This window comes from Battus philenor, unplaced genomic scaffold (assembly GCF_028537555.1).
Source record: "Battus philenor isolate CCGP_79_NKW_IND1 unplaced genomic scaffold, ilBatPhil1.0.hap1 SCAF_3, whole genome shotgun sequence".
Classification (NCBI taxonomy): Eukaryota; Metazoa; Arthropoda; class Insecta; order Lepidoptera; family Papilionidae; genus Battus; species Battus philenor.
In genome coordinates this window covers 1,665,081-1,687,446 of record NW_027181693.1, presented here as the reverse complement: position 1 = coordinate 1,687,446, position 22,366 = coordinate 1,665,081, and the positions used below count along the sequence as shown (strand labels likewise).

Here is a 22,366-nt window from a genome sequence, read left to right as displayed (position 1 = left end):
TAGGTTCAACGAAGCTATAAAAGCCAGAAAGATTTACAGTCATATTCAATCAAGTCAATAACATTCGATTGAACTTCTCGAAATGCTAAATGCGTTTTGAGTGACAACCCTATTTTGTAAGCTTAAGCGACTTAGATCATCGCGGCTTACCAATTAGATGAAATTCCAAGGAAAGCGAACTATATAAAGGTTTAGGTAAAGTGCTTTTAACGCTCTGCTACCACAAACTCGAAAAAGAAGCTAACCCAAGTAGCAAGCAGCAGTTGCCAATGACAAATACATAGACGCAAGGAGGCCTAATGGCCCCCATGCCTACTGTGCAGTCCCACGCTCGTGGGAAATGCACCTACTGTTTATTGTACAATAGCTATTAAACTTATCTCAATGATGAAGTTTGTTTGTAGTGAAATTTATATAATTACCGTCGGTGGAAAGGTGAGCCTTTCGTGGGACAACATTATGATACAGAACTCGCGAATATAGACCGCGAAGTATCCTCTTTGCAAACCACGTAACGTCTCTGATCTTTTAAAGATAAAGAATAAAAAAATGCACCTAGCCACCTAAGAGTAATAAGATGATGGAAGGAAGGCGATGAAAGCAAGAAGGAATGAAAGAACAAAACGAAATATATTGTGATGGAAATAAGGTAAGAATCATAGAAATTGAGAAGTATGACAGTGAGTAAAGAGTAAAGATGAAAAATCTGAAAAATTTATTTGTAAACAAAGACCCTGATTCCAACTAATTAGGGGTTCGAGAGGCTTCCAATAACGGGGGCCATAAAAAAATCTTTAAAAGCGGAATTTAAATAAATCCTCCTTTCCTATTATACGCTACGATATCTCACGCCGGGCCCCCGTCGGTCGTCGCATCACATTCGACGATCAGGAGAGGTCTGTCTTACTTTAGACTACCGAGTAGTCCTTGCTTCGCAAATCTTCACCGCCCTTCAGTTACAACATTAAACACCTCAACAAAGTAGTCCATCTTTGTGCGAAAGTCATCGTTGTAACTGGGATGCAATATGCCAGAGTACAATTTCAATGAAGCTCCTTAAAGCCGAAAACGGCTGGCTGCTTAACATTCTTCACACTACATAGCTGATATAGAACTGTTGTAACCTGGTGGATAAGGACACAATCTCAAACAAGTTCGATTCCATATCATCATCAATCCAGCCATTGGACATCCACTGTACGTATGCCTCTAACAAAGATTTTCAACAGGATCGGTTAAAAGCACCCATTCATTGTATTCCGTCGATTTTAAGGTCGTCTCTCCTCGTTATGGGTGAATGTCCAGTGTTGGCCGCGTGATCAGTCATGTCACAACAATTATCTCCATTCAGCTAATTATGTATCCAAACAAGTGAAGTACAATCTAAATGTTTCAATGCACAGATAACAAATAACGTCAACATCGCTCGCTTGACAGATGTGAGTTATTCAAATATTTTATTGAATCAATTAAAATTCTCGTCTATTGTGATAATTGCATGCCTTGACGCATGCCGACATGTACACAGAGTGTTGCTATGACTTAAACGTTCACAAATTTCACTTTAAACGTACCATAACAGGTCAAGTGACCCATTTTGAACTCTTGCATTGAAAATGTAATAAATGCGTTAAGCTATTGATCAAAAATCATTATTTTTGAGTTTGTAATAAAAATGGTTAATATAGTATTGTTCTTTATGGCCACCGTTATTTGGACCTCTTGTGCTCCCTATCTTGTACTTTTTTATTTCTGTACTCTTCTATCATTTTTCGTATGATCTACTTTATTCTTCTTTCATTCTATGATTTTCTGTTATTCTTTTTCATACTTCTGTTCATTCATCGCCTCACTTCCTTCGCCACGTTCCTCAAATATCACAGATATGGGTTATATCACATTACTTTACCTTACTTTACATTTATTTTGTGCTATTTTATATCCTTATTTAATATAGTATTTTATTATGAATTCTCACACTTTTTATTTTATTTACCTAACATTATTTTGGGTTCTTATTATTTCTACCCAGTTCTTTTAATTCTAGCTTTATTTTTCTTTCCTTTACCTCTTATTTATTTGGTTGCTTACCCGAACAATATACTATTTTGTTTAATTCTAATAAATTTAATTTTTATTTCCTTTCTAACGACCTTATTTCATATATACAAGGTAAAAATGGGTATCTAGTAAGTGTTGGTATGATTAGTGTTATATATAGATTCATGCAGCTTTTAGTGGTGGTTTTCCGCCACATACAAACAGTTAAATGTGTATCGATGCAAAATCGAGAGCTCCTAATCGATTCAAGTCAGGTCCGCGGGCGCCTAACACAGTGTTCCCGTTTGGGTGTAGGCGGTTAAGTTTGACCGCGATTTTAACTTAACGGTTCAACATTAATGATATGTTTTAACTGTTGATAGCTACACAATTCGATTGTTACAAAATTTATGTCAGTTTCTCTTTAGTTACTATTTTTTATATTTCCTATGCTCAGTTACTTTCAATTTGTGAAATGATTTCAAAATCTGTCTTAGTTTTGGGCTCCTTTTATATCAAAACGCGTGGAATAAATGTTACAACTAAAAAATATATCACTCTATCAGAACTAGCTTTGATTCTTTTTTCTCTCATTCGGGCTCTCAGGATTGAAGAGTTGAAGTAGCAATAGGCAGGTCATAATGCGCGTAAAGCCAATGACTATTGGAACCTTTATGTTCTGTAGTGGAAACTACAGACCAGCGAACGCAGCGAAAGACGTCCACCTCTAAGATGGATAAAATACTTGCTAAGAGCGTTGGAACACACTGGAAGTAGGCTGATTTATTGGAAATCTATGATGGAGGCCTATATCTAGGAGTGGACGTCTTACTACACTACAGATTTTAGTCAACTCTAAGATTCTTCTAATGAAAAATTTCTTCCAGATTCTTCTCCACAAATATAACACCTGGCGAAAAATAAAATAAATTAATAAGTTGAAGTTAATAATTCTATAAGGTTTCAATGTTGAAAAAATAATTTTTTTTTATATTTCATCTTTACACAATTGATAATTAAACTAGTTTTAAAAATTTCAGGATTTTTTATCTTTGTTTAAAAGCATGTAGGTAACAAATGTACGTAAATAATAGAAATCTTATAGACACTACTAGAACACTACTTTCGTTTCGTTCAGAGTTTTGCTCAGTTTATATTGTTTGATTTCATAATGTATGATATAATCTTTGTTCTAGAGCAGTGTTCCCTAACGTTGGGCCCACGCCCTATAGTGGATGAATTTGATTGTTAAGGGGGCAATTCGAAAGTGGACTCTTTCGCTTTAATATAAAAAATATATATGTTACATAAGGCGGCATACGATTTTAGAAAAATACTGTTCTAGAGCAAATATCCATTAATTAATATTTATTTTAAGTAGTATTGATCGCTTCCATTTTTTTTCTCTTTTGTTTATAGTCTATGTCAATGAATAAGTGCACGTTCGGATAAGCGTCACGTATAATGCAAATAAAATTGCAATGTGGAAATCTTATTACGCATTAAGCCAGTCAACCACCTATTTCATCAGATTAAACAAGATTTATATCCACTCGAATAAAGAAACTTCCGTCAAACAAACGCAATACAGTAAGTTCCCTATCGAGAGATAATGGAGAACAAACATCTTGTTTTCATCGTTTTATGTGACAGGTGTGTTTATTTTTAACTTGTCACATCGTTAGCCCTACATCTGTTATCAGAAAAAAATATATACGAATGATATAACGAGAGCATATCTATTCATTTCCATTTGTGTATCCGAACGTGAAGGTGTCTTGGTATAATTAAAAAAGTTGTTTTGTGCTTTTAATTTTTTTTTCATTTTTTTTAAATTTAAATGGAAAAATCAAGCCATGTTACTGGAAGCACAGGAAGTTGGATTTGTTATTCGTAAGTATTTTTTGTTATGCAACTTAAAATATATTACTAATTTTTATTATATATTTTTGACCAACTGAATAAGGACACAAAATGTTTAATTCAATTTGCGGCCGCTTGCAGATGTTTTATTTGAACTCGTTTTGAATTAAAATTCTAATATTTGAACAATGGTAGAGGGTTGGGTATTGCGATCATAGGTTGCAGTTTCGATTCCCGGTATAGAATTTTACATAATTCACACTTTGTGCAGCATTAGATATAGGATTGCCACTGCGCATAAACAAGTTTCCAGAGGTTGGGTAACAGTGTTCTCTGCGTAAAATAATACCAGATTGCGATCGTTATACCGCATGCCAAGCGTGGCGATTATGATATATTCCCCATAGATATATTTGGGGAAGGCCTATACCTTGCAGTTGGTGTCTATAGACTGAAACACGCTTTTTAATTATTAGATAATAATTTATAATTTGCGTTTTTAATAACACCTACATGATTTTTATTTTTTTAACTTATAATAAACAAACATTATACGTAATATAAACAATTTTTACACAATTTAAATTTAATTACAATTTAGATTATACGCAATAAATACATTTTCAATTTGCAATAATGGCAAAAATTTATGAAATCATTTTTTATTTATTTTCGCGTCGACATGTTTAACACGCCTTAATCGTATATCTTGTAAGTCGAATAATTCGCGGAAGTTATAGTCTTTAGTATTTGAACGGAAAGACGGTGGTCTCACATGACGCACACGAGATATATAACAACAGACTGCGTGACATTTGTCCATCTCCGTCGCACGCACTTTTAGCTATCGCTTTTTTAAAACTTAAACACTTGTTATACAAGATAATCTATAACCCCTAACTTCTATTAGTAAATATACCTATGTTATAATATGTTTACGAAATAAATTAGAACTAATAAACATCTGACTGTTAACTATATATACAGAATGATTGATTATAGGTTTAAACATTTTAAATGATTATTGTGATTGTATAGCTCATTTCTCAATAAAAAGGTTATACACCTACTTTACATCATTCTGTATAAGAGATCACACTTAAATACGTTACGTTAATATTATTTTTATCTGTTCGAATGCGATAGATTAATATCTTCAGGCAGTACAAAGTACAGGTTCATTTAATAAACAATAATTAATTTTGATTTGATGTAATTCGAATTTTAAAAACGATTTTTCTTACTTTTTAATCAAGTTATTTATTATTTCTAAATACATTGATTTTTGTATAAGATGGCAGCTAATCAGCAATATATAAACCTGTTCAAAGATTGTATATTTATAAATAAACATCCTTTGTAATCTGTAATTAGTATATTGTTTATATACATGATGTAATTAATTTTTCTTTGAAAGTCGGCATATTAACAAATTATATTTTGTTAACAATTATATTTAGTTCCTTAATTGTTAGGAAGAATTGTTTGTTTTTAATTTATGAGATCGATCGATAAGGCAAATCTATTAAGCAAATCATTTGTTGATCTTTTCTACTCGTTATCTTAAACAAGAGTTTCTAGTTTCCACTATTCAGTTTAACACAGCGGTGGAGAAGGGAGTTCTAGGGTCTCTGAACTTGTAACTTCTGACCTTATGGATCTAAGTGACAAATATAACTCAAGTGACACTAGTGACCTGAAATACTGTTCGAACTTTTCATGTTACGTTTACACTTCTATTATAAATATGGTTGTTTTACTTCGGTACAAGCTGCAGGGGATATGGCTACCTACAAACAATCGTGAGTTTTTAAATGGTTATTTAATTAGAATATACATTGTGTTAAGTACATAGTGTTAAATATTTGCAATCTACTAGTTCCAATACATATTGTCAATTTTTTTCATATTTTTCTGACTAAAAATGGCTGAGATAGGCAATGTTATTATTTTTTTTTCTTTAAATAAACAAGGCAAAATACAAACAAGAATAAAAAGGATAAATATTCAAACATTTTTCGATATTAAATTAGCGTTCAAATTATAAAAATATTATAATTTTAAGTGTACCAACTTTTGAGATATGATCATTATTTTAGTTATTCGTATCTCTGAAAAGCTGCGTTTTCGGACTTATCCTTTAATGTTTGGGGGGCGGCGGGGGGGGGGGGATTGCTCCTTTGTTAGCTTTAAAACCTCTACACCTATTCCCGATCAACCTGTATATATAACTCTGAAATATGTAACATTTTTTTTATTGGTATGTCACAGGCCAATAACTCCTGTCAATACAAAGCCTTTACGAACAGATAATAAACAATAATTATTATTAATGTATAGTAATTCGAATTTTAAAAACACTTCTTCCTATTTTATCATTACGTAATTTATTACATCACAAACCGTTGATTTTTTGATAGGTTGTACCATACATTAATTGCAAATGATCTGATAGTCAATGACTAGACGATAGTCAAAAAGTAAAGAAACTTAGAGTTATGTATCTAGTTAGTAGGCAGAATGAAAGCTAAGCTCGTTACAAAGCACTCTATGTCTTCTTCAAACCGATGTTGGAAGGTTCTGGAAGACCTATGTAGAACAGTGGACGTCTTATATATCCACGTACTACAGTACCACATTGCGATCGGCAAACCATCTGCCGAGTGATACATATCTTAAGGGAGACATATATCTTGCAGTAGGCATCTATTAGCAGAAATGACGACAGCTTATTGTATCGCAAATGTTTTTCTTGACTGACCTAATACAATATGTCTCAGCACTTCGTCATTCATTTCACGTAACATATACTAACTCCCACACCACCGCAGCTGTGTCTATATGCAAACGGCTTATTTTTAAATTACAAATATTTTTATGTCACTCTCACATTGTATGACACTCTGGCAGCGATATGTTCATATTATGTACTTTATACCATTTCATTGCTGGTACGGTAAATAATTTTATCGATAAAAATAGCTAAACAATTTAAAGCACTTATATATGAATCTTGTTGTATAAGTGTTTGAAATATTTATTTACGTAATTTAACATTAATTAATTTACATTGTCTATATATTTGCTTGTAATCGAACCCGTAACGTATAGGACGAAGTCAACTTTTAACCACTACGTTATCAATGTGTGTTTTTTTTACAATTATACTTGTATTGAATTAAATTATTTTTCAGTTTCGTTAATCTAATGTATAATATTATTCATTTGTATATAACATTAATTCTAGCAGAGTCCAGAGAACCAGAGAATATATGTCTTACCCATACTCTATACGTCTTATATGTTCGGCTTTCTCGTCGATGCTATATCTAAATCAGAGTTCCCCAAACTTTTTTGTGTCGTAGACCCCTTGCCATGTTTTTCCGTGTTGGGTAGACCCCCTACTTACCTGACATTGATTTCCTGTCAATTTCTAACTGTAGTGAAGTTTAGTGTTAAAAACTTAAAGTAAAAACACCTGTTAATTTATACATTTATTAATTGAATTTAAATTAAAACTACTCAAAATAAAATTTTGTATCTATTATGTAAAATATACGTAACATATTAATAATTTTTTACTTCGTAGGTACTTTTATAAATAATGTAAATGTTTTGATACTATAAGATAGTATGATGTAAGTAAATAGGTACTATCAGTGTATGTATTGGGATCCACAATCGTGGACCCTCATTTTAATTTCATGGACCCCCAATTTTTTTTCGCTGACGTAGACCCCTTGCAGGTTGTGATAGACCCCTAGAGGTCGATATAGACCACTTTGGGAATCACTGATCTAAATAATTAAAGTTTGCATTCATTTTTGTCAACCCATAGTCGCCCATTGCAAGGTATAGGCCTCCATTAAGAAACGCCACAATAACCAGCGACTTCCAATGAATCCGATCATGTGGTCGATCGGCTCCACCGCCACTTCCGACTAATAATTCTTCGAATTAGTTCAGTAACTTTGCTTATCCTTTGGATTTTATTTCAGATTCTAACTCGTACCGTTAAGTCGGTATACTGGTCATAAATTAAACCGTTTATGGTTAAGTATTCTTTTTTTAAACAAAATAAACTCTTTTGAAGTCGTCTAAACGTTCCGACGTAAATATATAGCTGTTATAAATCTTGTTAGTTGGGCACGCGGAAGGCGTCTGCTTACGAATTGGGTCGGGAGACGTTGGTGGCGGTTTCTAATGTTTCATTTTGAATGGACACCACTCGTATGCTCTCTTCCGGTATCTATGGCTCAGTGGTTGTAGAGCAAGCTTCGATAAGTTAGTATTCATGTTCAAATACACCATATATTCTTTCTTGATTTTCATGAAGGTAATAGTTAAAATACAATACTATAGTACTTGACTGATTGATTGAATAAAAATGCCTAGATCAACATTTTTCAATATTTTATGTGCCATTCCGCATCCAAGCACATCTAAATTTATTACGTCCCCCTATGTGACATATATATTTTTATATTGAAGCGAAAGAGTTAAACTTGTGTAAATCCTCTTTCAAATTGCCTACCTTAACAATCAAATTGGCCCACTGTAGGGCGTGGGTCCCACGTTAGGAAATACGAGCCTAGAGATATTATATCGACAATTAGGTAAATTGTAAAAACGGTAAGTATACATAAAGATACTTCTCCCGAATCCACCCGATATTATCGTCACCTACAAACTAATTTTATATACGGTTAATAATTATACATGTATAAACAAACAGAATATATATTCAAATAAATGAAATTGGAGTCTGCTTATAATACTAAAATAACAGCTTTTTACAACACGCATATATATATTTTATATATATATATATATATATATATATATAGGGCACGATGTCAAAATTACATTTTTACTTAAATTTTATCTGTCTGCATATATGTTTGTTCCGGCTAATCTCCGAAATAGCCGGACCAATTTTGACGGGATTTATACTGGCAGGTAGCGAGTGTAATAAAGAGTAACTTAGACCTTTATTTAAAAAAAATTAAACGAAAGAAATTAAACTATATATATATTTTTTGTCAAATTGCACGCGGACGATGTCGTGGATATAGATAGTAAAACATATGTCATTATTTTAGCCGTAATACCGCCCACTACTGAACAAGGAGCACCCCAATTAGATTTAATATAGGATCAGTTTTGAATGGCCTGCATCCAGCGTCTTCTGAAGACGCTACGCTGTCTGGTGCTCTTGTCTGTGGTCTCTTCTCCCGGACCGTAAGACCCCAGGCCCATATAAACCGAATTTCTATTTAAAATGATAATCATAATAATTATTGTCATGTACATCTAGTTGTACGCGTATAAAAAATAAAAATAAACATTGGACCGTCGCCTATGCTATATTAATGTCAACGTGCAACAAGTCTAGACGGTTTAAATATATCGATGTACAGTCAGCGTCATTATTACTCAACGCGCTCGTCAGGTAATTAGGAACATGCGGGTGCGGACTGTACTTTCTCTGTAAAAATAAGACTTAGTTATAGATTGTGTACAGATCATACTCATTAAAACCATAAAATATTAAGGGTAAGAATGTATGGAGTCGGCTTCAATGAATTATATAAAGAATAATTAACAAAAAACTAAGGAATTTCTACCTGAGCACGTGCTATTTTTATATAAGCAAGTGCTATTAGATATTCACTAATCGATTTTCAATCATTTTTTGAATTAAAATTCATATTTTTTTTCTCTTTTTTTCCATATAATATACATACATACATGTCATATTGGAATATATACTCCGAGGACGTTCTATAATATTATAGAGGTCTTTAATTAAATTACAAAGCTTACAATTAGAGGAGGTAACTTTATGTTTTTAAAGTTCACTTCAATATTATTTTATTTCAAAATAAATTGAATACAAAATAAGTACATTTTTATTATTTGTTTATACGTTCCGGATGATCGCTTGCATAAATTTGGGCATCGATTCCGAGTATCGTTTGAAATGATTTCGTCACGGCCAGTTTCCTTGACCGCTAATCCGTAGCCGGCTTGACACAGAATATATCAAAAAAAGTAAACCATATTTAGGTCGATATCAAAATTTGAAAAAAGAATACCAGTTTATCAGACGGTCCTGTTATTAATGTTAATTTTATCGAAATTTTTATTATTAGTATTAATGTGAAATTCAAACGAGTCACATCCATTGCTACTCGGACTAGTCGTAGCTCGACAGTTTGCCAAACAGGTCGTTCAACCTATCGGATACCGATAGTTTTATAACATATATTTCATTCTCCGACTAAATTTCTATCGTGTCTATAAATACAGGGCCATTATGGACCGCGGTGAGAAGTCGAACCCACGCAGTGAGAGACGCGACGTCGACCGACTCACGCGAACACTGCGTCACCAATCCCACTCAAAACAACATCGTTTCCTTCCCGAAAAGTGTTTAACACCCACCCCTTTCTTTCTTAATAGGATAAAAAGAGACAGCCTGTAATTTTTCCCGCCAACATTCCATTGAATGAATGCAGACAATTGTATATGACGTGCCGTTGATTCATCTTACGCCAACTAATGTCTTATCATAATCGTAATATAAATACGATATTGGTTTTCCAAATAAAATCGCGTAAATAAATGGAATCGAAGATCGCGTGATTTTGAATTTAGTGCAACGGTAACGGTTGATCAGTGAACAATGTGTTTCCGTGAATCGTAACAATGTGATGTGCTCTGTACTCTTTGTTTTTTTTTGTATTTCATCGAAAACAAAATCCAAAAATATAACGGATTGCAATGTGTGTTATGGGAGCGTTATGTCGATTTCACGCAAAATACGTTATAGGTGAGTGAAATAATAGGTACTTTTTCGAACAATGAAAACACATATGAATAGGTAAACTTACAATTGAATTTTTTTTACATTAAACAGTAGTACATGAAGTAACTGAACGAAAAATTACTGTTAACTAATAAACAAAAACTACCTACGTAACAATAAATCTTTTAAAAAAATTGTTATTTTTAGGTTCGCCAATTTTCAAAAAATCATCATAAAAGTTTTAAAATTATATAACACGAGCGAATTTAACAATATAATAGATATTACTATCCGAAAGTGAAAAAAAGTTTCCTAAAATACCCACATTCGTAGAACTAATCGATTAAACTAATACAACGATGGCTGCCTTTGAGCTTCCCTACTTAGATTTTAGGTCTCTCCAAAGGTATCGAATACCACCGATAAGGTTTCGGTGGGTCAGAATCCCACATAACCCTATCCTTCCCCCCGAGGGCAGAGTATCTTGAAGATTTTCCTCCCGATACTAAAAAAAAGTTTTAGGCTGAGCGGTTTTAGCCTCTGGGCCTTGCTTCCTCGTGCCCGCGAAATCTGCATGTGCCAATTGCATAGCAACCTAAGGCAGGTCAAAAAAATTGATTAGACCTCAGAAAATTTTTCGTTTATTTTTCGGTGATAGATTATGCGTATCAATGTTTACCCATATCGCGTCAATTCATGTGCGCTCGTAAAATCTTACGAGTATGATAATTCAACGCCGTTATAAATCGCGTTTAACGATCCATTCGCAATTAAAGCTAATAGCGGTCGGAATCCAAGACGCCCGCTATTTCGTGAACTGTCACTACGCAACGCCAATGCGATTCCGTTATGATAATTGAGCATGGATATCTATGTTTATTTGATCATTGCTTATTTATATTCGATATTTAAAAAATATTATTTGGCAATAGAATGTAACAATCTTAGTAATATATAAAGCATTCCATTTTCAAATTTTTGTATTAGACGTCGAAAGGAGTTTTTGTCTTAATATTATAAAATTGATATATATATTTAATAAGACCTCTTTTTTCTCTCTCTCCTTCGTGAAATCTGTGCTATACTTAAAGAGTGATAATTATCTAAATTGCTGCAGTATTGAGACTTCCGTTCTTGTAGGGTTTTGGATTTTGACTCTAGGTTGACGTGTATTTATGGCGTGTTGTATCCAAATACAATAAGATATTACTATTTCGATTTTTATAAAGTTATTCAGGAATAGCTTAGACGTAATGGTGTGCGTTGATTATTTAGTTGTGTGTTATTACTTCATATCTACATTTTTACCAAGTCAAATACTGATCAATCACTGATTGACAGTATATATTTAGTATAATTCACTACACAAGTTTTCAAGTTTAATGCTAGATTACTACTTATCTAATATCCAATATAAAAAATACTTATCATTCTGTTTTATTGCGTTGCGATATTTGTATCAAGTTACGACAATTGTATGTTAATATGAACATACCTATGGAAGCGGATTTATTAATTCCGGAAACGTAAATTTATTTCAGTGATTAGTTTGGTACAAGAAATGAGAGATTTTTTTAAAATTAATTCTAATATGTATCGCTAGTGTTTTGTTTACGATTTTTTTTTACGTTTTACTGCGTGCAGACAGTTGGAAGAGGGTTGCTATTTGCTACGGATCTTTCTTCTCCCAGCTGCGAGTCACGACAGCGTTTTATTGTATACAATTTACCTTATAGTTCAAATTGATATGGGGCGTATATTTGGTCACAATGCCAAAGGGAAGGCGCAAAGTTCATTTTGGATTATCAGGATTAGCAAAATAAATAAAAAAAATTAGAAGCTAAATCAGCGATTCCCAAAGTGGTCTATATCGACCCCTAGGGGTCTATGACAACCTGCAAGGGGTCTACGTCTGCGAAAAAAAATTTGGGGGTCCATGAAACGAAAATGGGGGTCCACAGCCTGGACATCATTAGCCGACTGACTTGAGATCAACACTTACAAAATTGACGCTAAATGTTGATAATTTATTATTAAAGCATCAGGTTCATCCTTCTCACTAAAAATATTGACTTATTGCTTATTTTATTTTATTTATAGTTTGTTTATTTAATGTTACGTATATTTTACATAAGAGATACAAAATTTTATTTTGAGTAGTTTTAATTTAAATTCAATTAATAAATGTATAAATTAACATGTGTTTTTAAAACTAAACTTCACTACAGTTAGAAATTTACAGGAAATCAATATCAGGTAAGTAGGGGGTCTATTCAATACGGAAAAACATGGCAAGGGGTATACGATACAAAAAAGTTTGGGGAACTCTGAGCTAAATGTTGAAAAGAGAAAAAATCTATTAATTACCTTTATTACACTTTAGTGTGTTTGAAGTAAAAGAACAAACGTGTTGGGGTCCTTGTGACACGTTATCACGGGTCTTCAAGGTCCGTTCCTTGTGACGTCACCAAGGTAAAGCAAGACGACTCAGTCGCCAAGGCAGAATATTGTTTCTCGTCAGACAATCAACGAGGCCATCATCTGTTACGGTATACGTCGTTGTGGAGTACAGTCGTTGTCTTCCGTAACAAGTTCTATGTTCGACTTAATTGTTTTATTACTTATATATGTTTTCTTGTTGTCGGAAAGACGTTTAGAGTGAGAAGGCAAGATTTATATATGAGATGGAAGATAAATTTAATTTTAATTCGGATACTTATCCCCAATCTTGAACGCATTGATTTTTTTAAATTAGGAATATTGAGATTTGTCTTATGTCAGATATAACGTGGATGTTTTAATTTTTTTATAATAATATATATAGTACAATAGTATAGTTTATAAATAGAAATCTGTCTACATATTTTTTTTAATTCTATCACAGCTGACCAGCCAATTAAAATGAAAAACAAAGTACAAGTAAAATAAATGTAAGATAAAAAGTAAAAGTAAAAAAAAGTAGTTATTATTTCAGACTTCCAATAAGTTTCATTTTTAACTATGAAATATATTTAACTGTAAGTTAAGAAAAAAAATTTTTTTTGGTATACTTTATGTTAACTTAATATTTATCGTAAATATATAAGCAATAATCTTTATGTTAGTTGTTACTATGTGTTATAAAATACAAATAGCGTTTGTTATTATGTCGTGATATCTCTGGCATCTAAAGTCGCGCTGCAGACCTGAAAACAATGTTCCACGTACCATGTATAGAAAGATGCACCAACACATTCATCTTCTGTCAGCTCAAGATCAAAAGTTGGCTCTTCATAACATGTTTTTTTACTTTGATCATTTCGTAGACAACCAAATAACTTAGACAAACGCCTGGTTGTAGGTAAAGTAGTCTGTTGAGAAAAGCAGAGAATAGGATGAAAAGACAGACATCGATTCCGTCTTGAATTAACAGACAAAACTTTTAGAAATAAGGTGAAAAATAATACTGTGATCAAAAATTATAAAAATCAAAAGTTTTAAATCTATTTTACCTTACCTTTTGGAATACAGGGTTGTTAATTATGCGTGCAAAAGAGGTGAATGCAAACCTCATTTATCAGAAAAAGGCTTTACTGTTGGCGATTGCAGTGTCTTATTATGGTCAGCTGAGAATGCATCTGCTCATCCTCAAGAAACTTGTTTATGAGCAATCTTTTATAATTAGTCTACAAATTACATAAGAATCAAACCTGTGACATAGGATCACAAGTCATAGCTCCTTTACCGCTCGGATACCACCGCTCGATACCATTTTAATATTCGAATTTTGAAAATTTGAAATTTTCAAATTTTTTTACTTTATGATAATATATATCATTACATTATTTATTATTTCTGAAACCAGTGATTTTTAGACCTCAACCCCCCCCCCTCCTCCCGTGGCTATAACTATTAACTTTACCGTCGTAAGAAGAATGTTTTTTCATATTCCAACAAGCTATTTTATAAGTAGGTATAGCTTAGAGTATTAGTTACGGCCTTTCTTATGCTACTGCCGCCACCGCGCTGGCTGGCAGCTTCTGTCATATCATTGTTGTACCATGATGGTCCAAGACGATGCTCTTAGCTATCTCAGGGGGCGCCCGTGTGCATTGCACACCCTGCACTATAGACAAACCGCCCCTGGGTGTACCAGACATTGATGGACCACAAGTCATACATTCACAGATTTAAAACGTTTAAACCTATAATCAACCACCCTGTATTATAGGCACAATGATGGTAAACATTATCATAGATTTTAATATATTATTATGTTATATATTTAAGTTAGTGTTTTATATTTCAAAAACACTTAGATTGAACGAGTAGGTGGCGTCGATGTAAATGTTATGTTCAGTTTAAATTTGTATTCTCGTAACCCTTTGGAATCGGGTAAAGTCGCGTGCAGCTTCGGATGTTACTCCCGGCTGGCCGAAAATAGCGCGGCCTGCTAACAAACAACATCCTGCACAGAATCCCGTCACAAATAAACCACTGCGATGTTCAAAACGCGCCCGTGTAGCTTGTACGAGAAATCAGACAGACAAATAAACATTTCTTCGTGTTCTTTATATATTTTTGATCTATCTACAGGTTGATCCGATAAAGTTTTAAAGGGGTGAATGTATAACTCAATCGCTGTCAATTAACATACGAGTATAGTACATCCTATATATAAATTAGTGCTTTCAGAAATAATATATAACCTAATAAAAATTTATATATATATAAACTAGTAGAAACTACGTCAGTGTACAAAAATTTGGTGATGAATGGTGAAGAATGAGGAATCTCCTGCTGACGAGAGCCTTTGTCGAGACGAAGGAAGAGATACAAAGCTATATATAGATATACATATCGAAAATATAGCATTTGTATAAACATTTTTAGAGGCCTTGAATTTAGAAAGAGTATTGTAGAATCTGTATCATAGAATCCATTACCTTTACAATTTTAATCCAGATCTAGGTAAACCTAGACCAGAGAGATATACAGGTCGATGTGCAGTATTTATCGCCGGGTACTGTATATATTTTTATAATGTTTGCATATGAATATCAAATCTTATTTTAATTGGAGTAGGGATAGCATTTCAGAAAGAACACATTAAGTCTTTTTGTCTTTTAGTTAAACGTTAAGTCGTTTTTTTGTGAATTTGTGTTATGATAAAAGTTTCTTGCAATTCTCTCATCATCATCACATCTGGTGATAAACTCCCACTCCAAGGCATAGGGAAAAGATCCCCCAAAGATCGCTACAATGACCGATCTTGCCCTGCCCGGATTCGTCCACTTCCTGCCACCTCATCTATTTCGTCGGCAACGAAAACAAAACAGAAATACATTTCAAACAAACTGTCAAGGATTTATGCAAATTCACGTGCATGACTATACTTAGATAAATAATACATGCTTACACTATTTTTAGACTATGACACAATAGATATATGACGCAACCGCAAAGCGGTCACAATTAAGATGCATTTAAATTAAGTCGTGTATAACGAACTTTGTACTCGAATAACCTCCGGCGTAGGCAGGTTCAATAACCGTATAGTTTTTGCTTCGAAGTCGGTTTTTGTTAGCCCTGCTGCCGGAAGACATACACACACCGTGTGCTGGGAAAATAATTTACGTATAATCAATTTGCATCAACAACCAACATGATGTCCATTGGTCGACAGCAAAATTAGTTGTATTTGTACAAAAAACTAAAGTAGGAAAACTACCATAATCGAGAAAAATCTACGAACATCATGTCCTTCTTACAAATCTAACTTCTACCATTTATATCTCTGTTCAAAGCGTTCTACTTTAGAATAGACATCTAATTAGAGACTCAACAAACAGCAGTAAGTTAAAAAATATTTAAAACATTAGCGAAAGATTACCTAGGTCACAAAAGAACAATGCGACCATAGGCTTCATTAGTTTAAAATTATCAGTAGAAAGGATTCTTTAGTATAACACCTTTAGAGCCTCTTACAAATTTTTTGAGATATGTCTTCGCAAATTATTTTTAAACTTTATAGATGAATTCATTGATATTTTAATGAACTTACAAACAAATAGAGGAGAATATAACCGAACAATCCGGTTGTAATTATTTTTCTATTTTGTATTAAATTGTGAACTCAAAAGTTTAAGTACGAAAATCAAACTATTTACTTAATGAACACTTGTGTTTTGCTTTAAGTTGCCTTAATTGTTTCAAAGAATAACATAAAACTACTTCTCAAGATATTAGAACTAATTTCGTATTTTATGATTTTATAGTATTACATCTTGTCCTACAGAAGGCGAACTAGAAACAGAATGGCTGCAAGCGGCTGGGCTGGGCTCCCTCGCGGCGCCCTTCCAAGCCGGGCTCGAGGTGACGGAGGCCCAGCTGGGTGAGGCGGTTAGGCCTTTGCCCCGTGAGCAAGCGGCTGCGGTCCGCCGCCGAGTCCGAAGGCTGAACCGCACGGTCAGAAGGAAGCGAGCCGCCTCCAGGGCCAAGAAACCTGACATCAGAGATGTGTTCCGGGATTTAGAGGTGAGATTTGCTTTTTAGCTTGTTTAACCTTATATGTTTCATACAATTAGTATTTATTATACAATGAAATATATCTAAGTGATAATAAACCTTGGGTAATAAATTGTTCTACTATTGTGTTCAGGATATTGTTAAATTGACCACAAAAAACTCGTTTAAATTAGTTGCAGGTTCTTGTTAGATTAGTTTGCGTTTGGAACTGTCGGTAACTTTAAAACGAAGGACGCTATTATAAATGAGTTCAATCTGATTTTAGTTTCTATCAAATTGGTCTCGTATAGAATTGTTCTCATGATGTACACGAGGCATCACTGTTAATAATGATATGAAAAAATGATTATATACGCGATCCCAAATTACAAATGAATCTTAGTGATCTCTTTAGAACGTCTAGAATACTCTATGCTATTCGAGCTTGTAAGAATTCACACGTATTCTATAAAGGAATTGAATCACTAAGTCTATTTGGTCGGGGATTCCCCTAGGTTTTAATTTAAAAGTAACAACTGCCGGCATATTGTAATATCGAATGACGACCACGAGCCGGTATACACGCTATGGATACTTCCACAATTATTTATTTGTTCCCTTGATCTGTAATAAAAATAAATTCTATTGCAGAGATAGGTTATAGAACTTTTTTTGTGGGGAAATCCTGTATAGGACACACCCCTGTTGCGTGGGCAATGAAAGGATTACGGCGGATTCTTACCGGCTAAAACCCCACGGTCTTCTTGAACGCCTTTTGTTGAAATTACGGGAACGCTTTCGCATACTACGGCGGTGGCCTAGTGCTTCAACTCCTTGCGCTAGATTTAGTTCACGTGTCATGGCAGGGCCAGGACGTACTTGCGGCGGATCACTCCGAATCCGCCGACAAGGCCATGTTATGGGGGTTGGAGACCAGCGCGGTATAATATCCGACGTCCAGGTCTCCGGACTGCGGACGGGGAGCTCAGATGTTCTTTGTCTCTCTCTATCTCAGCAGCCTCCTTCTGTCACATCACTTTTTCGCAGAAGATTATACCATGTATACAACGCCTTAACAAAGCCTAGTAACGATATGTCATTCCCCACAAGGTTCCACAACCTCGCTCAGCTGTTATATCTAATGCAGGAAGAAGTCTAGCAGCGCAAGACTGGTCATCAAGACGATATTTGGGGCAAGCCTATGCTTTGCAGAGTCCATCATAAGGCAAAGATACTGGAACCCAAGCCTCAAAGACATATATTGAAAATATTAATTTTTGTCCTATGAGCGTTTTAATACGGTGTCCTAAATCATAAATAAATGTGCTCATCTTTCAGGAACCACTAGACCTCTAAAACTAATTGAAATAAAACCTCGTAATTGTAATTTAGTTTTTATGCGGACAATTCGTTCGTTATCTGATACATCTAGGATGGAGCATTGGAGTCAATACTCTGACCTTGGTTGATTCTTCATATGAATACTCTCGAGTTTTTTGTAATTGTATTGTTCAATAAATAAATTCTTAGTAGTTGACCGTAACTAATTTTGATGTTAGAATTAGTCAACCATTTTAATCATGATGTACTAGATCAGGGGTCAGCAACCTTTTTAATCAAAAAGCCGATTAAAATTAACACCTATTTATAATATTAGAATTGAATATATATATTAAAAAGTCGAGATTTGAGAGGAAAATTTAAAAACGAATAAGAAAGTAACAGATAGTCAAATTTACTTTAATTTTAGAATGAGAATTTTGAAACTGTTTTTTTTTGAAGCCGGCCAGTGTTAGACAGAATTTAAAAGGTAGCTACAAGTATGCAGTATTTTAATCATACATCACTCAGCCTTGATCGGTGGTACCATTTTATAAAAATTAATTTTATTAATATATGTTGATGAAAGAAAATTGACAAAATAATTTAAATTTTATTAACGCTTGGCGGGCCATGTTTAACGTGCTGCAAGAGGCCCGCGGGCCGCGTGTTGCTCATCCCTGGAATAAATTATTATTTTTTACCTGTCATTGTAGTATTGTAGTTCATTTGATTTTTTTGTTTGGTTTTCTGTATATGATATTAAAAAATTATATACATATTAATTATAAATTCAACATTGGAACTTTTCACAGATTTCTTGTTGATCGTCAACTTTTTTTTTATTTTTGACTCTATTTAGTAAGGTTAATTGTGAAGAAGTAGCAGGAAATAACTCCACAACAACACATCTAATCGCCACAACACCCGTTCTTAGGGGAGCGGCCGCCCGCTCCCTAATCGCGAACAGCGTCGACGAATCGATGTTGGATCCGAATCCATCCTTAGCTCGCCTGTGGTCTACATAACTCCACACAGCTCTACTCGGGTAGAGCGGTTTTCTACGTGCGGATATGATCGTACAATTCGAACGCGTCTGTTCAGCTTCTGTTTTATTTTTAAGGTCACAGACCCTTCCGTAAAGCATAAAGCCGTAAAAGTCCCCGGGCTAACAGCATCAACTTCAATCGAAACCACGCAAGCGTACGTTAATCAGCACTGTAATAAATATACTAACAAAACGGCAACATCGAAACGTAACAATATCATTTATAAACAATGTCACAGGTGATTTATTAACGCTCAAACAGACACCCGATATGTACAGCAGACCAAAGAAACAACACCGACATCTGACACTCTGTCACTGTACATCGTGTTCTACAAACCGTTTTTTGATACAGGCGATTTGTTATATTAAATAAATTTGCATAATGTCCGGTGGAAATTTAACCTAAGTTTTATAAATATAAGGTTTCATTTTGTGATTACAATCATTTTGTATAAGCAATGAAACTTACATGTTCAGATTAGAAAACATTTAGTTTTTTTTTTAATTTTAACCTTTCGTTACCCTATCTTATTTTTGGGACAGTTATATTTTTCAATAATTTTTTCATTTACTTTCACACTGAAATTAAATACTATTTTACATTACATTATTTTAGCCCAATGTATATATATGCTAGAATCGAAATAATAAAGTAAAACTTCAATTCGATTTACCGACATATTTAGTTTCTATAAAGCTATGCACTTAGCCTGCTATTAGCTTATGGAAGCTAAATGCTAATAGCAGATATTATGCTTAATTTTTCGTTCATGATGTGTCTTGCTTTCTTTCCAGAAATGATTTTCCAATAGTTATTGTTCTTCGTTTATGGCACTGTTAGAAAGTTTGAAAGCTCTGCGTGTTCTTGCTACATATCAAAAACTGTTGAATTTTTCTTGGTACTAATTACAAAAAATTGCACCCTTACTTTTAGTCAATGCGGAGGTAATTCTCCCTTCAATCTCACAGAGTAGGAAAAAAAATTGAGTCCTTTGTTGACTGGTAAACGAACATACACAAACAGGCAAAGCTGAACTAAAAAAGGATATAGATAATCTTCTCCTCCTTTGGGTATAATCATCACCCCCGTTTTCGGATCACTTTCTCCTTGAGTAACCTAAGAAAATAAAGGTTAAAACTGTAAACATAAATATCACAATATAATAATGAAAAATTATTAAAAAACATTCTACATATAGATAATTTAAACAAATGAGTCAGTAACTGTGATAATGAAAAAACTGTGATAAATAGTAAAAACTGCGACATGCGAATATAGGTAACGGAAAGGAAGGCTAAGCATGGAAGAAGATAAGTGATGAAAAGTAGATTTCGTGAAATACAAAATAAAATGTAATGGATTAAAAATAAATTAAAAAAAAATTATTTACACGAATCTGTGTGTGTGTGTCTCATTTTCGCGCCCTGTTAACCTCTTTCGGTAACTATGATATGTAAACGGTGCGGACAATTACTGGTTAATATAAGTGCGGTAATTACTTAATATGTCAAACGAAACAATTGTTAAAGTGTTAGTGGGAAATAGTTTCGAGTGTTTCAACACACGCCGATCGTCCTTGCGTAGGTTAACCAAACGTTTAGCATATCTCGAAAGGTTTACTCACTTGCCATATTAAATGCAACCTTGAATTGACTTACTCAATTTAATAGACAAATTATACTTGAAAATTGATAAAGAAGTTGACTCAAATCGACTTATTTAATTCAATGCGTATGACTAAGTTAAATTATCTGAAACTTCATTAATATTTATGAGACGAAATAAAACATGTCTCAAATTTAGTTAAAAACCGATGGGCACCCTAGCAAGACGTATGGATCCATTTGACGTTACGATAAGCGAGAACGTCACTCATTAGATAAATATGCAATTAAGACTAAAAAGGGAATTTCAAATACAATTTTGTAAACAGTTACAATTTGAAGACTGCGTACGTGTCTAAACTAAGACATAAAAATTCGCATGAAAATTCGATAATATTTATCGATTCGAATTTTAAAATTTCATATTTATAATCTGTACAACGATGTGCCAGTGCTATATTTATTAATTACAGAGTAAAAATATTCAGTTATTAGTCTGTTAATTACAATAGTGCGTTCACCGACGGACGTAATGCCGACACAAATTGCCTCGCGTCCGGCGAATTTCAAAACTGAATTGGGTGGTTTGCGAGCTATTGCTTTGTTCAGTGGCTATTGTGTTGTGTTGTGATGCGATTGGTGTTGCCGCGATGATCTGTGACACGGTACGAGTAAAGATGAGGGAGAAGTTTGGAAGCTGTAAGGGTCTGGCGATGGTGCGATCGTACATAGACGCCTTGGTATGCAATAATTTAATACATAAAATTTACTATTTTTGTGGCTGTATGAAAATATACCTTTATCACTTTAAAAAAAAGTTAACTTACAAATGTCAATAATGGTGGGAATGTTCATTATTTTTTATTAGTATCATGCTCTCATTACGCAATATATTGATTTAGAGACCACAGACCTCAATGATGATGATATAGAAATAATTTATAGGCCTGAGCCAAGATTCCTGAGCCCACGTGATTAGTCAACACACAAAAAAACAAGTTTGTTATGCGTTGTCATAATACGACGCATTTGAAACCCTCTGTCTGTCTTAAGTTTAATGATGCCATTATCATAATAATTTCAGCCAAAGAACATCCACTGCTAGATATAGGCTTACCATATAGATTTCCAATAGGTGCTGTATGACCTATTGGAGACCATGAACATTGGGTGTCCACAGACGACGACGC

The 22,366-nt window shown here is 33.8% G+C and overlaps 1 protein-coding gene across 3 annotated transcripts in view; it reads left to right on the top strand.

The window, feature by feature from the left end:
* conu (Rho GTPase-activating protein conundrum) overlaps positions 1-22,366 on the top strand; it is a 91,243-nt gene that overhangs the window by 49,959 nt on the left and 18,918 nt on the right. The window contains exons 1-2 of one of the 3 annotated variants that reach the window (XM_068770199.1): positions 5,510-5,705; positions 16,992-17,230. In XM_068770199.1, the coding sequence (XP_068626300.1) occupies positions 5,558-5,705; positions 16,992-17,230 (387 nt within the window). In that variant the 5' untranslated portion in view covers positions 5,510-5,557. Of the gene's footprint in view, positions 1-5,509; positions 5,706-10,654; positions 10,739-16,991; positions 17,231-22,366 lie in introns of those variants that run through there. The other 2 variants (XM_068770200.1, XM_068770198.1) reach the window with 2 other exon arrangements.